We start from the raw sequence: 15,535 nt of genomic DNA, 5'->3' as shown, positions 1-15,535 counted from the left end.
CAGTTTAGAAAAAGGAGAAGAGTTCCATCTTCCAGAGGTAAGTGATATATCTTCATTTTGAAGAGGTGCTCAGATACTAACATGATAAATACTATAGAAGTGTCTATACACTTTTCCTGGGGGCATTCTGCACCATTGTACAAGCACAGAATTAATGTTCCCCTCACATTTCCCTCCTCCCCCCCCAGAATAATTGACTCTGATGGGGAGGTGAAGAGAAGCTGCGAGAGGGGTCACAGTGCAATTACACCTTTTGCCCACCAGGAGCTGCTGTGGCACCAGAAGAGAGGGCAGCTGGCTCATGGAGTGCAGCAGCCAACCGCGGAGAGGGAGGGGGGCAGAGGCTGCCTTCCTCACAGCACCCTACCCATGTGGCCAAGTGAGAAGGCCCAGGACAGACAGAGCGGGGCACACAGGGTTGCTGGGAGAGGGGGTTATACAGACTGGGGTTCAGAAAGGCTAGTGGGAGGGACAGAGTACAGCAGGGGCATAGGAGCGAGTGGGTGATAACATTGAGCCAGGGGCTAAATGGGAAGTGGAGATGCAGGGACGCATGGAGACAGGGGGGAATAGAGGTGCAGGGCCACACAGGGATGGGGCAGATGTGCTTGACTGAATGGGAGAGGCTAAGGGTCTGCCAGGGCCTGCATGGGAGAGGTTCCCCAACTCTCTAACAATTCCTTCCCCCCTAAAAAAATCTGCTCCATACTTCTCCCACCCACACACAACAACCCTCCCCAAGTTCACTTCCAGGTTCCTTCCCAGCAATTACTTCCCTCTCCCTCAGCTCCTCCATTATCCCTGACTCCCCTTTTCACCCAAACCATTTTTACTTGATGTAATCTACAGAGCAATGAAAACCAAGAAACAATCCTGCCCTCAAACACTGTACCATCACCCTGCTAGTGATCCCAAAACACAGAAGTGATATAGCTGAGCCTGAAATAAGAGTAAGAGAGACTTAAACAAAAGTAAGTACCCATGTCTCTAGAGTAAAATATTCTGACTGTCTGGCATTTATATAGGGCCCATATAGCATAAAGTGAAGCATTTACCTCACTTCACCAAATGAGACAATGTTTGGGACAATTACCAAAAACAATACCCTGTTTCAAATGAAAGCATGGTCATACAGAGATTTAGCAGAGATATATAGCTGTGGTATCTGGCACTACAAACTTCTTAAAACACCATTTTATTTTGAGAAGTGACTATGTAAAAATGGCATTTTCTTGTACAACAGTTACTCTCTCTAAGCATATAGCTGCTTAACTTTACTAAAATAAATGTTTACTGCTTTGTATTCCTTGTTAACACTGAAAAGCCAGCAGCTATGGAAGAAAGTAAGATTCTATTCCACCATTAATAAAACAGATTATTTTACCTTAGATTATTTTTTTGGACATACAGGGTCTCTTTACTATGTGTTTCTACAGTATCCAGTTCAATGAAGTCCCAAATCCTGATTATAACAGGAAGTCATTACTGCACTGAACTGCTGTAAAATTACTACTGCTCATGATTTGTGAACCAGAAGTAATACAGGCTGACCCTCTGTTTCCAGGGTGAGTTGACAAGGCTGGTATTTAGAAAGACCATCTATTTACTTATAAATTGAACAGATGTGATCTAGGATTATTAAAATAAACATAGACCCTCACAGGTATTATTTTTAAACAGATTATCACAGAATCATTAGGGTTGGAAGAGACCTCAAGAGGTCATCTAGTCCAACACCCTGCTCAAAGCAGGATCAATCCTAACTAAATCATCCCAGCCAGGGTTTTGTTAAGCTGGGCCTTAAAAACCTCTAAGGATGGAGATTCCACCACCTCCCCAGGTAACCCATTCCAGTGCTTCACCACCCTCCTAGTGAAATAGTTTTTCCTAACATCCAACCTAGACCTCCCCCACTGCAACTTGAGACCATTGCTCCTTGTTCTGTCATCTGCCACCACTGAGAACAGCCTAGCTCCATCCTCTTTGGAATCCTCTTCAGGCAGTTTAAGGCTGCTATCAAATCCCCCCTCACTCTTCTCTTCTGCAGATTAAATAAGCCCAGTTCCCTCAGCCTCTCCTCAAAATCATGTGCCCCAGCCCCCTAATCATTTTCGTTGTCCTTTGCTGGACTCTCCAATTTGTCCACATCCTTTCTGAAGCTGAAATCTGAACGCAATACTCCAGATATGGCCTACAACTATACTTTAAAGGCTGGACCTCATATTAGGTAGTTTATACCAATGGGCACAGCACGGCAGGCAATTTGCATGTACGTACAAAGCCATGTACTCCTGAGTTCAACTTCACAGACCAACTACGCAAATAAAGTAGATTTAGTAGATTACAGACTTAAAGTCATAAACAAGAACCTTTAGCAAGAAGTCTCCATGTACAGTGTGTGCACAGCTGGCAGACAATTAGTTAAGACTGAATGAATGACTTTAATTGTGTATTTCCATACATTATAATTTCCAAAGTTAACCTTAACTTTAAATTTCCTAGCTAATATAAAAAAAAAAAATCAAAACTTTTCAAAAAGACTACACTATTCTCAAAGATTTTTTCCACATAGCTAATTTTAATTTACAACATGGAATCCCAGTTAACAAAATTTTGTGCCTGGTAATATCTAAATCAGAAGACAGATAATCAAGGACCAGGTGTTTAAGAAAAGTTATGATTAATGAGAAAAATCAGCACCAAGAAATAAGACTGTTAAGAAATATTTGGAGGAAAAACATTGCAGGACATAACCAGGTATTTAGAGAAAGAAAAGTTGCTAAATAATGTTAACTCAAATGGAGTGGGGGATGGATATACACGGCTTTTGAAATAGGAGTTACCAATCTTTGGTTCAGGTCCTTCCTTGTTTTTGTTCTTTTTTATCCTTAACTTCTATTTTAATGTGCTCTAACAAAAAAAAAAAAAAAAAAGAAATGTTACTTTCTTACCTGTTCGATAACCGTTTTCAACCACCATTGTGGGCCCATCAGAGTTATGGCAGCAATTATTTTGGCATGCAGAACTCCAAGAGCCCAGTCCTAATTTTATAAAAGTGAACATAATAGTAAAAGTAAACTGTCAGTATTTTCTAAATGTATCTTGACCAGCCAAAGATTTACTACAGCAAATTTTTAATATCGAAATTACTTAAAACCATTAGAAAATTGCTTTTTTATTTACAAAGTGGAGTAGTTTAAAGATGGCATCTTTTGCAAACTCGTAAGAAAAAAAGGATGCTGCGATGCTTGAGAGCTTGTAAAAAGCTTTGAGATTTTTGTACAAAAGACATTTACAGAAGTCCCAGCTATTATTAAACCAATGACAAAAAATAATATAAACATTACACTCTTTCAGTACACTCCTGAACTGGACAGGTAAGGTTGTTAAGATTTTTATTTATAATTTAGTTTTATTTTGGTCTTGCAAGACATCTACAGTAGAACCTCAGAATTATGAACTGACTGGTCAATCACACACCTCATTTGGAACTGAAAGTATGCAATCAGGCATCAAGAGAGAGAGATACAGAAAAAGAAAACTGTACAGTACTGTGTTAAACATAAACTAAAAAAATAAAGGGCAAGTTTAAAAAAAGATTTGACAAGGTAAGGAAACTGTTTCTGTGCTTGTTTCATTTAAATTAAGATGGTTTAAAGCAGCCTTTTCCTTCTGCATAGTAAAGTTTCAAAGCTGTAATAAGTCAATGCTCAGATGTAAACTTCAGAAAGAATCATAACATTTAGTTCAAAGTTACAAAAATTTCAGAGTTATGAACGTCCATTACTGAGGTATTCATAACTCTGAGGTTCTATGGTATTTCTTGGAGAATGCAAGGCACAGAAATATGCAAGTACTGAAGCAATTCAGAGATTTTAAATATCTTGCCTGTTCACAAGGACAGATGTGATGCATGCCCAGGTGAGTGAGATAAATCAATACCCTTTATATGTAGATGACAAACCACCCAGCTGAAAAGTTGGTGTTTTATCTATGTTGCAGCCCTCAACTAGGGGAGTTCACAGTAAACAAACTATGGATTTTTAGGGGGATTTTAAGTGTAGGTTAGGTTTTAGGCCTATTGATCCATGGAGTGTCTTTCCTTAAAGGTGACCCGCAAACAAAAAACAATGGGGTTATTTGTTTGTTTATACACATAATAAAAGCGAAAAGGTTCTTTCAAAAACTTTTGACATTAGAAATTCAGTTCTTGTATACCTTATTTTATTTGAAATGCGCTATGGACAGCTATAGAACTGTTAGGATTGACTCATTACAGATTAGGAAGACCGGAACAGCCCCAGACAAGCGTCTCCTCTTGGCCCCTCAGCAAACTGCTACGGGGGATCTAACCACTGACTTCCCAGGTGTTTGTTCAGACTCTAGAGGGTTAAGAGTCCAGGAACTGCCACTATCTTGAGGCAGTATATTTTTGGAGTACAACTCCTCCGTCAAGTACCTCATCCTGAGAGCTTAGACCACATGGCCCCCTGCCTTGCCCCTAGATCCAGTACTGATCCCTCATGCTTCACCCATAGCTTAAATATCCCCTCCTCCAGAGCTCCACACAAAGATGTCTTCTGATTTATCTCTTCAAGGGAGCATGTGGTAGGTGTAAACAGAGGCCAGAATTCTTCGGTCGACCTAGCTACTGCCTCTCAGGAAGGCGGATTACCTACTCTGATGGAAGAGATTCTCCTGTCAGCAAGGTAATGACATCATAGGTAATGTCTACACTGAATCAGCTGTGCCACCATAGCATTAAGTGTACTTTGGATAAAATTTTAAACCACCAGAGCTCTCTTTAACAGCACGAGAAAGAAACAGATTTATACAAAAATAAACCTATGACCGAATGCACCCCTGTATTCACACCCTACACATTTATGTAATAATCTTTGTACAAAATATGCCTTGTGAGGTATCATCTGAAAACTAATAATGCGCTGGTCAATAATATCATGGTGAAATGTATGTAGCAACATTATATGTAAAGTTATGAATTCCCCCTCTATGATTTGGTACATGTTCAAACCCACACAACCCTGGGCAAGAGTGGTTAAACAGGTTTATCTTATACAATGGAATGTGTTTACCTCAATTTACATAAAAGTAGTAAACAGGGTTCTTGAGACAGCAAGAGTGAGACAAGGCAAATCTGTATTTCAGCATACTCGGGGAGAAGAAAGAGCATGGGGCCACTTCCACGTGGCCTTCTTTAATGTTTGAATAAACTCTGCTTTGAGGAGTAATCCTCAGAAGAATCCACTTCAAAGGGGGACTGGACTACAAAAGTGAGGGGCAAAAACATCCCCCCTCCTTCTCTCACATGCCTAAGAATACAAAGGAACAGCCCTTTGGAGTTTGGGGACAGATCCTGACTTTAGCACTGTTGTTGGGATCGTGTGGTAAGGATTATACCTTGATTCAAAGTCTAGTTTGTCAAGTTTTAGCTACTAGGAAGCGTCAGATGTTTATTTCTCTTGTAACCATTTCTGACTTTGTAATACCTTGTACTTGTACTCACCTAAAATCTCTTTTTGTAGTTAATAAATTAGTTTTATTCTTCAAAACTAATCCAGTGCTATGGTTGAATTGAACTGTTTGAGTAAACTCCAGTTAAAGTAGCAAACTGTTGCATATTGACTCCTTACGGGAGCAAGGAACCTCTAATATCTGAATTGCCCAGGAGAGGGATGGACAGTGCAGAACACACATTTCTGAGAAAATTCGGGACTGGGAGCGTGTTGGGGGTCACCCTGTAAGTCAACAACCAAGGCTGCTGGGAGCCAAAGTGTTACTGAAGTGTTGCTGACAGGCTGCTGGGATCAGAGTTACTGGACTAGGGCTGTGACTATACATACTCAGGCCTTGGCTACACTGGCGCTGTACAGCGCTGCAACTTGCTGCGCTCGGGGGTGTGAAAACGCCCCCCCCCAATGTAATCAGCGCCTGCAGCACTGAACGCTCCCTCGCAGCGCTGCAAGCTACTCCCCTCGGAGAGGTGGAGTACTTACAGCGCTGTGAGAGAGCTCTCGCAACGCTGGCAGTGTGACTACACTTGCGCTTCACAGCGCTGCCGCTGTGAATCCCCAAGTGTAGCCAAGGCCTCAGAGTGTGACCTGCAGGCTGACTGAGAGCGACCCAAGTTGGGAGCTATAGCAGCAAAGCTTTCTGAGGCATCAAAGTTTGCAGGACAATCAATGATACGATCCCTCACTGGTCTGGACTGCACCCCAGAATGTGACAGTGGCGTTGTCGAAACAGGATTTATACAAAGACTGGTATTTTAATGGAGATTTACACTTTAAGCACTGGTATAACAGTTTTAAGTGAGTCTCAAGTGTGGTGGCTGGGAACAATAAAGAGAGTTTACAGTTTGTTATTTTCTGTTTGTTTATTTTGGGTAAGAGAAATAGAATAGTAAAGCATAAACATGAGCACCACAGAAGCAACTATAAAGCTAGGTCAGAGAAAGAACAAAAAGACAGAGTGTGAACACCAGAAGTGGTACACGGACATGAAAGCCAAGGAGAGGAAGGCAGAAACGCAGCAGCAGGAAGTTGCATGCTGACGAGCCATGTAACTGAAAGACAAAGAAGCCCTAGAAAAGGAGAAGAGAGAGTATAATCTGGATATGATGGCAAGACATGGATAGATCCCACAGTGCCCAGGCATTCCCTTCATCCAAGGAGCATTCAGTTGCATCCGAAGAAGTGAGGTTTTTACTCACGAAAGCTTATGCCCAAATAAATCTGTTAGTCTTTAAGGTGCCACCAGACTCCTTGTTGTTTTTGTAGATACAGACTAACACGGCTACCCCGATACTCAGCTGAGATAAGTTGTGCACAGCATACAAGGAAACAGACTGTACTGACGAATATTTTAACACTTTTGAATAGCTATGTGAGGTTCGTAAGGTTCCAGAGGACAAGAAAGTCCCCACACTGATTGCAAAATTCTCTGGTAAAGCTTTAAATATATTTAATGAAATGCCAATTGGCGAGGCTTTGAAATATCCTGAATTTTAAAAAGCTGTTTTGCACAGGTTTCAAATTACTCTTGAAGTGTATAGGCTGCAATTTAGGAAACCCAGGAAATGTGCTGGCATGAGTCGTACTGATTATGCCTATAAAATGTATGATCTAATGAGAAAAGAGGTAAAGGGAAAGTGAGCTGAGAACTATGACCAACTGTTTGATCTCTTTGCTCAAGACCATTTCCTAAGCAACTCTTCTGAGGAGGTCAGACATGCAAAATGGAATAAAGCTTTACATTCTGTGCAGGAAATTGCCATCCTGGCTGATTGCTTTGTACAAGCTCAGATGTCTAATGAGTGCAAGACACAGAATGAGGGGCACAAACCTAGGGTAAAGGGACCCCACCCCAGGTAGGAAATAGTGAGGTTCGGGGCCCAGACATTTACCACCCCAGAATCATTCCTCTCCTAGAAATCCCCACCACAGACCTCTGGGACAGGAAAATGATCCAAGAAGGTGCTTCCAGTGTAACTCCACTGAACACCTGAGAAATCAATGCCCTAAACTAAAAGAAACCAAGCCCAAACCCTGTCCAGCCCAAATGAATGCAGCTGCCCTTAACACAGGACCCCTGCAGCTCCTCCGATGAATTTTGTCAGGTCTGACCCTGTGGATGTAGACCTGGAATTTATTAAAGTTGCCAAAGTGAATGGTGAAGAATGCACAGGGTGGAGACATACTGGTGCCCATATCTCTCTCGTCAGGGAAAGCATGGTCCAAAGGACTGACCTGTTGCCTGGCCAGGAGGTAGAGCTTCTGGCACTGGGGAAACATAAAATTCTTGTGCCTCTGGTTTGAGTTCATTTGGAATGGGAAGGTTTAAAGAGTGACTTAGTAGTGGGGGTGCAAAATATAGTATCCAAATGGAAATGCTTGTGGGGAATATTTTGCATATGACTAAGGCTGTGAACATTGTAACCCATAGTAAAAGGGAATATTGTGCTGGGATTCCAGGAGGAAATTATAAAGACCCAGAAATTGCTAAGGGGAGAGGGGAAAGTCCCTCCAGCTCCACTGCAGCAGAAGAAATCAGTGTGTTTCCAGGTGCAGGAGGGGCCAAGGCCAGCTCCTGTATGGCAGAGGAAAGATACATGCCCTCAGGGGAGGAATTAACCCGTTACTGAAGAAGCTGTTGCAGTTGTCAGCTGTCAATGTTTTGCAGATGGACAAATGACAGACTGCACTCTAGAATGAATAAGGGAATATGTCTTAGAGGGAGCCCCAGTAAGGGAATATGGGGAGTGGTTTTCTGAAGAGACAGAGGGAGAGCCAGTAAATGAACATGTACAAAGGTTTAGAAAAGAGTTAAAAGACACAGATATGGTTCAGCCTAAACTCAGGGACAGTCAGTCCAAACAAAAGGCATGATATGACCAACATACTTCTAAACAATCTTTTGAAACAGAGGACATGGTATTAGTATTAAGCCCTGTGAAAAAACGCAAAATTCTGGGGAAAGACCTTTTGAGGCGATAGAAGAGTGACAGAAGTACATATGTTAAGAGGCCTCATGGTAATGCTGTCCCACATTCTACATGTAAACAAACTTAAAGCTTATCACAGCATGGAAGCCCAGTATCCTGTCTGCAAACAGTGGCCAATGCGAGGTGCCCCAGAGGGAGTGAACCTAACAGGTAATGATCAAGTGATCTCTCTCCTGCCACCCATCTCCACCCTCTGACAAACAGAGGCTAGGGACACCAATTCCTTACCCATCCTGGCTAATAGCCATTAATGGATTTAACCTCCATGAATTTATCTAGTTCTCTTTTAAACCTGTTATAGTCCTAGCCTTCACAACCTCCTCAGGCAAAGAGTTCCACAGGTTGACTGTGCGCTGTAGGAAGAACAACGGCCTTTTATTTTTTTTAAACCTGCTGCCCATTAATTTCATTTGGTGGCCCCTAGTTCTTATACTATGGGAACAATAAAGGACAGTTACCTGTTCGTAACTGGCGTTCTTCGAGATGTGTTGTGAGGTGTATTCCACTATAGGTGTGCGTGCTCGCCAAGTGCACCGGTGCCGGAAGTTTTTCCCTTAGCAGTACCCGTACTGGGGGAGCACCGCTGCGACCCCTGCAGTGGCGCCTGTATATCGCACCATAAAGGGGGCTGCGCACTCCCCGCACCCACAGTTCCTTCTTGCCAGACAACTCCGAGAGGAAGGAGGGTGGGATGTGGAATACACCTGAGCAACTCATCTCGAAGAACGCCAGTTACGGAACAGGTAACTGTCCTTTCTTCTTCCAGTGATTGCTCATGTGTATTCCACTATGGGTGACTCCAAGCTATATCTGATGGAGGTGGGTAGGAGTTTTAAGAGTTACCCGGGTGGAGTACCGCCCTACCAAACCCAGCGTCATCCCGTGTTTGGGAGACGATCGCATAGTGCGAGAAGAAGGTGTGGACAGAGGACCACGTAGCAGCCCTGCATATGTCCTGAATAGGGACGTGAGCCACATAGGCTGCTGACGAGGCCTGCGCTCTCGTCGAATAAGCCTTCACTATAGGAGGCGGGGGCACCCCTGCCAGGTTGTAACATGTGCATATGCACGAGGTGATCCAGTGGGAGATCCGCTGGGTGGAAACCGGTCGCCCCCTCATGTGCTCGGCCGATGCAATAAACAGCTGGGGGGATTTCCTAAATAGCCTGGTTCTGTCTAGGCGAAGAGTCAGCCTGCGCGGGGGAGCCGCTAAGAGCTGCAGTAAGGTCCCGTACCAATGTTGACGGGCCCCGTCCGGGGCTTTAAGGATAATCCGTGCCCCGTCTGACTTCACCTTCTGTAGGACTCTGCCTATCAGGGGGAAGGGCGGGAAGACGTAAAACAGGGGCCCCGACCATGGAATCAGGAAGGCATCCAATATCGCACCGTCGCCCTCTCCCACCCTGGAGTAGAATCGTGGACACAAACGATTCTGGACGGTGGCGAACAGGTCCACCTGGGGAGTGCCCCACTCTAGGAAGAGCCACCTGGCCACCTCCCTGTGCAGGGACCACTCGTGCTGTTGGGAGAAAACTCTGCTCAGGTGATCCACGAGCATGTTGCGCTCGCCGGGCAGGTGAAAAGCTCTCAGGAGGATGTCGTGGACTATACAGAACTCCCACAGGAGCTGGGCTTCCTGACACAAGGCCGCAGAAAGCGTGCCCCCTTGCCTGTTGACATAATACATAGCGGTCATATTGTCCGTGAGGACTCTGACCACTTTCCCCCCTATGTGCTGGCGGAAGGCCACGCACGCCAGGCGCACAGCACTGAGCTCCCTGATATTTATGTGCAGGGCCAGTTCTGCGGGTGACCACATGTCCTGAGTCTTGAAGCCCCCCACATGGGCTCCCCATCCCAGGTCTGAGGCATCCAACACCAGATCTAATGAGGGAGGGGACTCTCGGAAGGGGATACCCTGAAGCATGTTGCTCGGGAGAGACCACCATTGCAGGTCTGCCACCACCTTGGGTGGCAACGTGACGACCTTGTCCAGGTCGTCCGTGGCCTGGGAATACTGGGAGGCCAGCCAGAGTTGGAGGGGCCTCATTCAGAGCCTGGCATGTTGCACCACATAAGTGCATGCTGCCATATGGCCCAGTATTTGAAGGCACACCCGTGCCATGGTTACCGGGAAGGCCGTGACTGAGGTGATGAGACCTTTGAGCGTCTTGAACCTGTCCCGTGGGAGGGAGGCCATGGCCACCCGGGAGTCTAACAGCGCCCCTATGAAGTGTATGCGCTGAACCGGGACTAACATGGATTTCTCCTCGTTTACCACTAGGCCTAGAGCCGCGCAGGTGTGTAGCAGGAAGTTCATTTGCTCCTACACCTGAGAACGAGACTTGCCCTTGAGCAGCCAGTTATCCAGGTAGGGGAAGATCTGCAGCCCGTTCCTTTTGAGGTGGGCCGCCACCACCGCCATGAATTTTGTAAAAACCCTGGGGGTCGTAGAAAGGCCAAAGGGAAGGACAGTAAACTGGTAGTGGTCCTGACCTACCAGGAAACGGAGGAAATGCCTATGCCCCTCGAAAATATGGATGTGAAAATACGCATCCTGGAGGTCCAGGGCCGTGAACCAATCCCCCGGATCTAGGGATAGAACAATAGAGACCAGGGACACCATGAGGAACTTGCAATGAACCGGAAAACTGGTTGAGATTCCGCAGATCGAGGATGGGCCTGACACCGCTTTTCACCTTCAGGAACAGGAAATACCTGGAGTAAAACCCTTTGCCCTGGAATTCCCGAGGTACTCTCTCCACCGCCCCCAGGGCGAGAGGCACTCTACCTCCCAGCCTAGAAGGAGGGCATGCGCCGGGTCCCCGGGAGGCTCCCAGGACGGAGGATGGTGGGGAGGGGGCGAAGCGAACTGCAGCCTGTACCCTGGGGAGATGGTACTGAGGACCCATCGGTCCGTTATACGGGATCATTGCAGTCAGAAGGCAGATAAACGTCTGGCAAACATCAACTTTATTAACTGGGGGGCTTCCCTGGCAAAAGGCCTGATGACCCCCCACAACGAGTCAAAAGCACCTCTTCCCTGGCCTCTTGCCCTTCAAGGGGCCAGGTCGCGGGGCCGAACACGATTGGCGCTGGGACCTACGCCTCTGCTCCCTCTGCCTCTTAGGCGGGGCCTCGTATCTGCCCCGAAATGAGGAGCTGAGGTCTGAGGCCTGGGCTTGTCCTTGGCAGGCGGGACATACAAGCCTAGTGTCTGCAGGGTGGTACGGGAATCCTCCATCCCGTGCAAACGAGTGTCCGTCTGGTCCGCAAACAGGGTCTTCCCATTGAACGGCAGGTCCTGCATGATGGACTGGGACTTCACCGACAGTGAGAGCCACAGCGCCCTTCGCATGGAGATGGCGGAGGCCATCAAATGGGCTGCTGTGTCCGCCGCATCCGAAGCGGCCTGGAGAGCTGCTTTGGCCGCTGCTGCACCCTCGTCGACCAAGGCCCTGATCTCACTCCTGTCCTTATCCTGGAGGAGGAGTTCAAACTTTGGAAGGGACCCCCACAGGTTGAAATCATAGCGGCTCAGTAGTGCCTGGTGGTTAGCTACTCTGAGCTGGAAACTTGCTGATGAATAAACCTTTTTTCGAAAGGTGTCAAGTCTCCTAGCGTCCTTGTCCTTGGGGGTGGGCGCGGGCTGGCCATGCCTCTCATGATGGTGGACTGACTCTACAACCAGAGAGTTCGGGACCGGGTGGGTATATAGGTATTCATGCCCCTTTGCGGGCACGAAATACTTCCGTTCAGCATTCTTAGAAATAGGCCCCAGGGAGACCGGGGTCTGCCAAAGTCCGTTGGAAATATTGGCTACCCCTTGGTGCAGAGGGAGAGCCACACGGACCGGTGCCGAAGAGGTCAGGACATTAAATAAGGCGTCCGACGGCTCCTCCATCTCCTCAGCTTGGAGTTGGAGGTTCGAGGCCACCCGTCGAAGGATATCCTGTTGAGCCTTGAAGTCCTCCTGAGAGACAGGAGGTGGGGCTGAGGAGGTAGCTGGCGCTGTGCCTACAGCATCCAGTGGTTCCGTTGGGTCGAGCCCCGGATCCGGGCCCGGGATCGGTGCCGGTGGTTCGGTCCCCGAGGACTGGTCACGGTGCCAGGGCGGAGACGCCGAATGGACCTGAGAAGCCCCGGCCATGGAGCGGGGTCTCGCCAGTACGGGCGCCTGGGGCCACGGTGCCCACTGGCACCATTGTCCTTGCCAGGGCGCCCCCTGCCACTGAGTCGTGTGGGGCCCCGGTACAGCTGCTTGCTCTTCCGGTGCAGTGTGGCCCGGAGAAGGGCGGCTGGGCACCGAGGTCATTGACGAGCGTACGGTGCTGTACGATCGGCTGGACGGTCCCGGCCATGACATCTCTGACCCCAAGATTTCGACCTTGACGATGAAGAGAGGTAAATGTCAGAGGTCGAGGTAGAAATCTGTCTCTCAAGTCTCGCTGGCGACCGTGACTACGACGCCTTGGTGCCGGGGATGCCCGGGGATGCCCGGGTTGCACTCCGAGTGCGGCATCTATCCCGGAGGGGGCTGGAGTATGAGTGCCTGCGCCATTGGCGTCGAGACCTGCTCCTCTCACTCCGACTGGAAGAGGAGCTCCTCTCACTCTGACTGGAAGAGGAGTGTCGTCGCCTTTTGTCCCGGCTTTGGGCAGGCCCTTCAACATGGGGAGGCACCTCCGCCTCCAATGTATCCGGGGAGGCCTGGTGTGCGCCCAAGGGTGGTTTCCCTTGGGACCGGGGGCCCGACTGGGGTAGTGCTTCCTGCACCGGTAGGGCGAGAATGTCGTGCGTGGCTTGTTAACGGCATCCTCGCTTCCGGAGAGGCAGGCACGCGCGGACGGGACCGGACTACTCCGCTCAGCTCGAGTCGGAGGTCTAAGTCCCGACGGGGATCGTGGGCTGCCCGACTCGGGTCTGGCCTCACCCCATCCTTGTCTTGACGCCGCTGTGTCTTCCCTTGCTTCTTAGCAGGGGAACGGTGCCAACTGGTAGATGGGGCCTCACTGTGCACCGAAGACGCGGTGCCCAGCGCAGGGTCGGGTCAACGCGTCGGTGCCGGGGCCAGTGCCAACTCCATAAGAAGGGCCCGGAGTCGGATATCACGTTCGCGCTTCGTCCGAGGCTTGAGCGACTTGCAAATCTTGTAACGCTCACTGATGTGAGCCTCGCCCAGACAGCGAAGACACAGAGTGTGGATCGCTTCTGGGCATAGAATTGCGACAAGAGTCGCACGACTTGAAGCCTGGGCCACGGGGCATGCCCCGAGCCACGCTACTAACTAGAGAAACTGTTCACTCATGAAAGGGATACCACTAAGGCTATAATCACTGCAGCCAAGGCTGGAGCACAAAGTTCCGACTACCTTCACTGGTGGCAAGAAGGAACTGGGGGGAGGGGGGAGCACGCAGCCCCCTTTATGGCGTGATATACAGGCGCCACTGCAGGGGTCGCAGCGGTGCTCCCCCAGTACGGGTACTGCTAAGGGAAAAACTTCCGGCACCAGTGCACGTGGCGAGCACGCACACCTATAGTGGAATACACATGAGCAATCATTCGAAGAACTTTTCCTTATTCACTTTCTCCACACCACTCATGATTTTATATCCCTCTATCATATCCCCCCTTAGTCTCCCCTTTTCCAAGCTGAAAAGTCCTAGCCTCTTTAATCTCTGCTCATATGGGACCCGTTCCAAACCCCTGATTGTTGTAGTTGCCCTTCTCTGAACCTTTCCTAATGGCAATATATCTTTTTTGAGATGAGACCACATCTGCCCACAGTATTCAAGATGTGGGCGTACCATAGATTTATATAAGGGCAATAAGATATTCTCCGTCTTAGTCTCTTTTACTGTGTTTTTTAATTTGGGGTATACATTTAAGTTGAGCCTCTATTATGGTGTCTTTGAAAAGTGTAATTGCAGCTTGCAGGGATTTCACTCTAGTCATTGTACCTTTTAATTTCTGTTTAACTAACCTCCTCATTTTTGCATAGATCCCCTTTCTGAAATTAAATGTCACAGTGTTGGGCTGCTGAGGTGTTCTTCCCACCACAGGAATGTTAAATGTTGTTATGGTCACTATTTCCAAGCCATCCTGTTACAGTTACCTCTTAGACCAGATCCTGCGCTCCACTCAGGACTAATCGAGAATTGCCTCTCCCCTTGTGGGTTCTTGTACCAGCTGCTCCAAGAAGCAGTCATTTAAAGTATCGAGAAAGTTTGTCTCTGCATTTCATCCTGAGGTGACATGTACCCAGTCAATATGGGGATAACTGAATCCCCCACTATTATTGAGTTCTTTATTTTGATAGCCTCTCTAATCTCCCTTAGCATTTCATAGTCACTATCACTGTCCTGGTCGATAATAGATTCCTACTGTTATATTCTTATTAGAGCATGGAATTACTATCCATAGAGATTCTATGGAACATGTGGATTCATTTAAGAGTTTTACTTCATTTGATTCTACATTTTCTTTCACATACAGTGCCACTCCCCATCCCGCCCCATGCCCTCCGCATGACCTGTTCTGTCCTTCCGATACATTTTGTACCCCGGAATGATTGTGTCCCATTGATTGTCCTCACTCCACCATGTTTCTGTGATGCCTATTATATCAATCTTTTTACGGATACAGACTAACACGGCTGCTACTCTGAAACCTATTATATCAATATCCTCCTTTAACATGAGGCACCCTAGTTCACCCATCTTATTATTTAGACTTCTAGCATTTGTGTACAAGCACTTTAAAAACTTGTCACTGTTTATCTGTCTGCCCTTTTCTGATGTGTCAGATTCTTTTTTATGTGAATATTTCTCGTCTGATCTGGCCCATACTTTATTCTCTTCCATCCTCTCCTCCTGACTAAAACCTAGGGAATCTCTATCAATAGACTCTCCTCTAAGAAAAGTCTCTGTCCGATCCACGTGTTCCTCTGCAGCAATCGGCTTTCCCCCATCTCTTAGTTTAAAAACTGCTCTGCAACCTTTTTAATGTTAA

General features: G+C 47.3%; 1 protein-coding gene across 1 annotated transcript in view; it reads right to left on the bottom strand.

Moving 5' to 3' along the window:
• MARCHF6 (membrane associated ring-CH-type finger 6) overlaps positions 1 to 15,535 on the bottom strand; it is a 99,874-nt gene that overhangs the window by 8,575 nt on the left and 75,764 nt on the right. Inside the window, exon 22 of the mRNA XM_034761532.1 lies at positions 2,952 to 3,041. Coding sequence (XP_034617423.1) covers positions 2,952 to 3,041 — 90 coding nt within the window. The remainder of the gene's footprint in view (positions 1 to 2,951; positions 3,042 to 15,535) is intronic.

Source organism: Trachemys scripta, chromosome 2 (genome assembly GCF_013100865.1).
Source record: "Trachemys scripta elegans isolate TJP31775 chromosome 2, CAS_Tse_1.0, whole genome shotgun sequence".
NCBI classification, from domain to species: Eukaryota; Metazoa; Chordata; order Testudines; family Emydidae; genus Trachemys; species Trachemys scripta.
The sequence above is the reverse complement of the archived record's forward strand: the minus strand, read 5'-3'. Positions and strand labels throughout refer to the sequence as shown.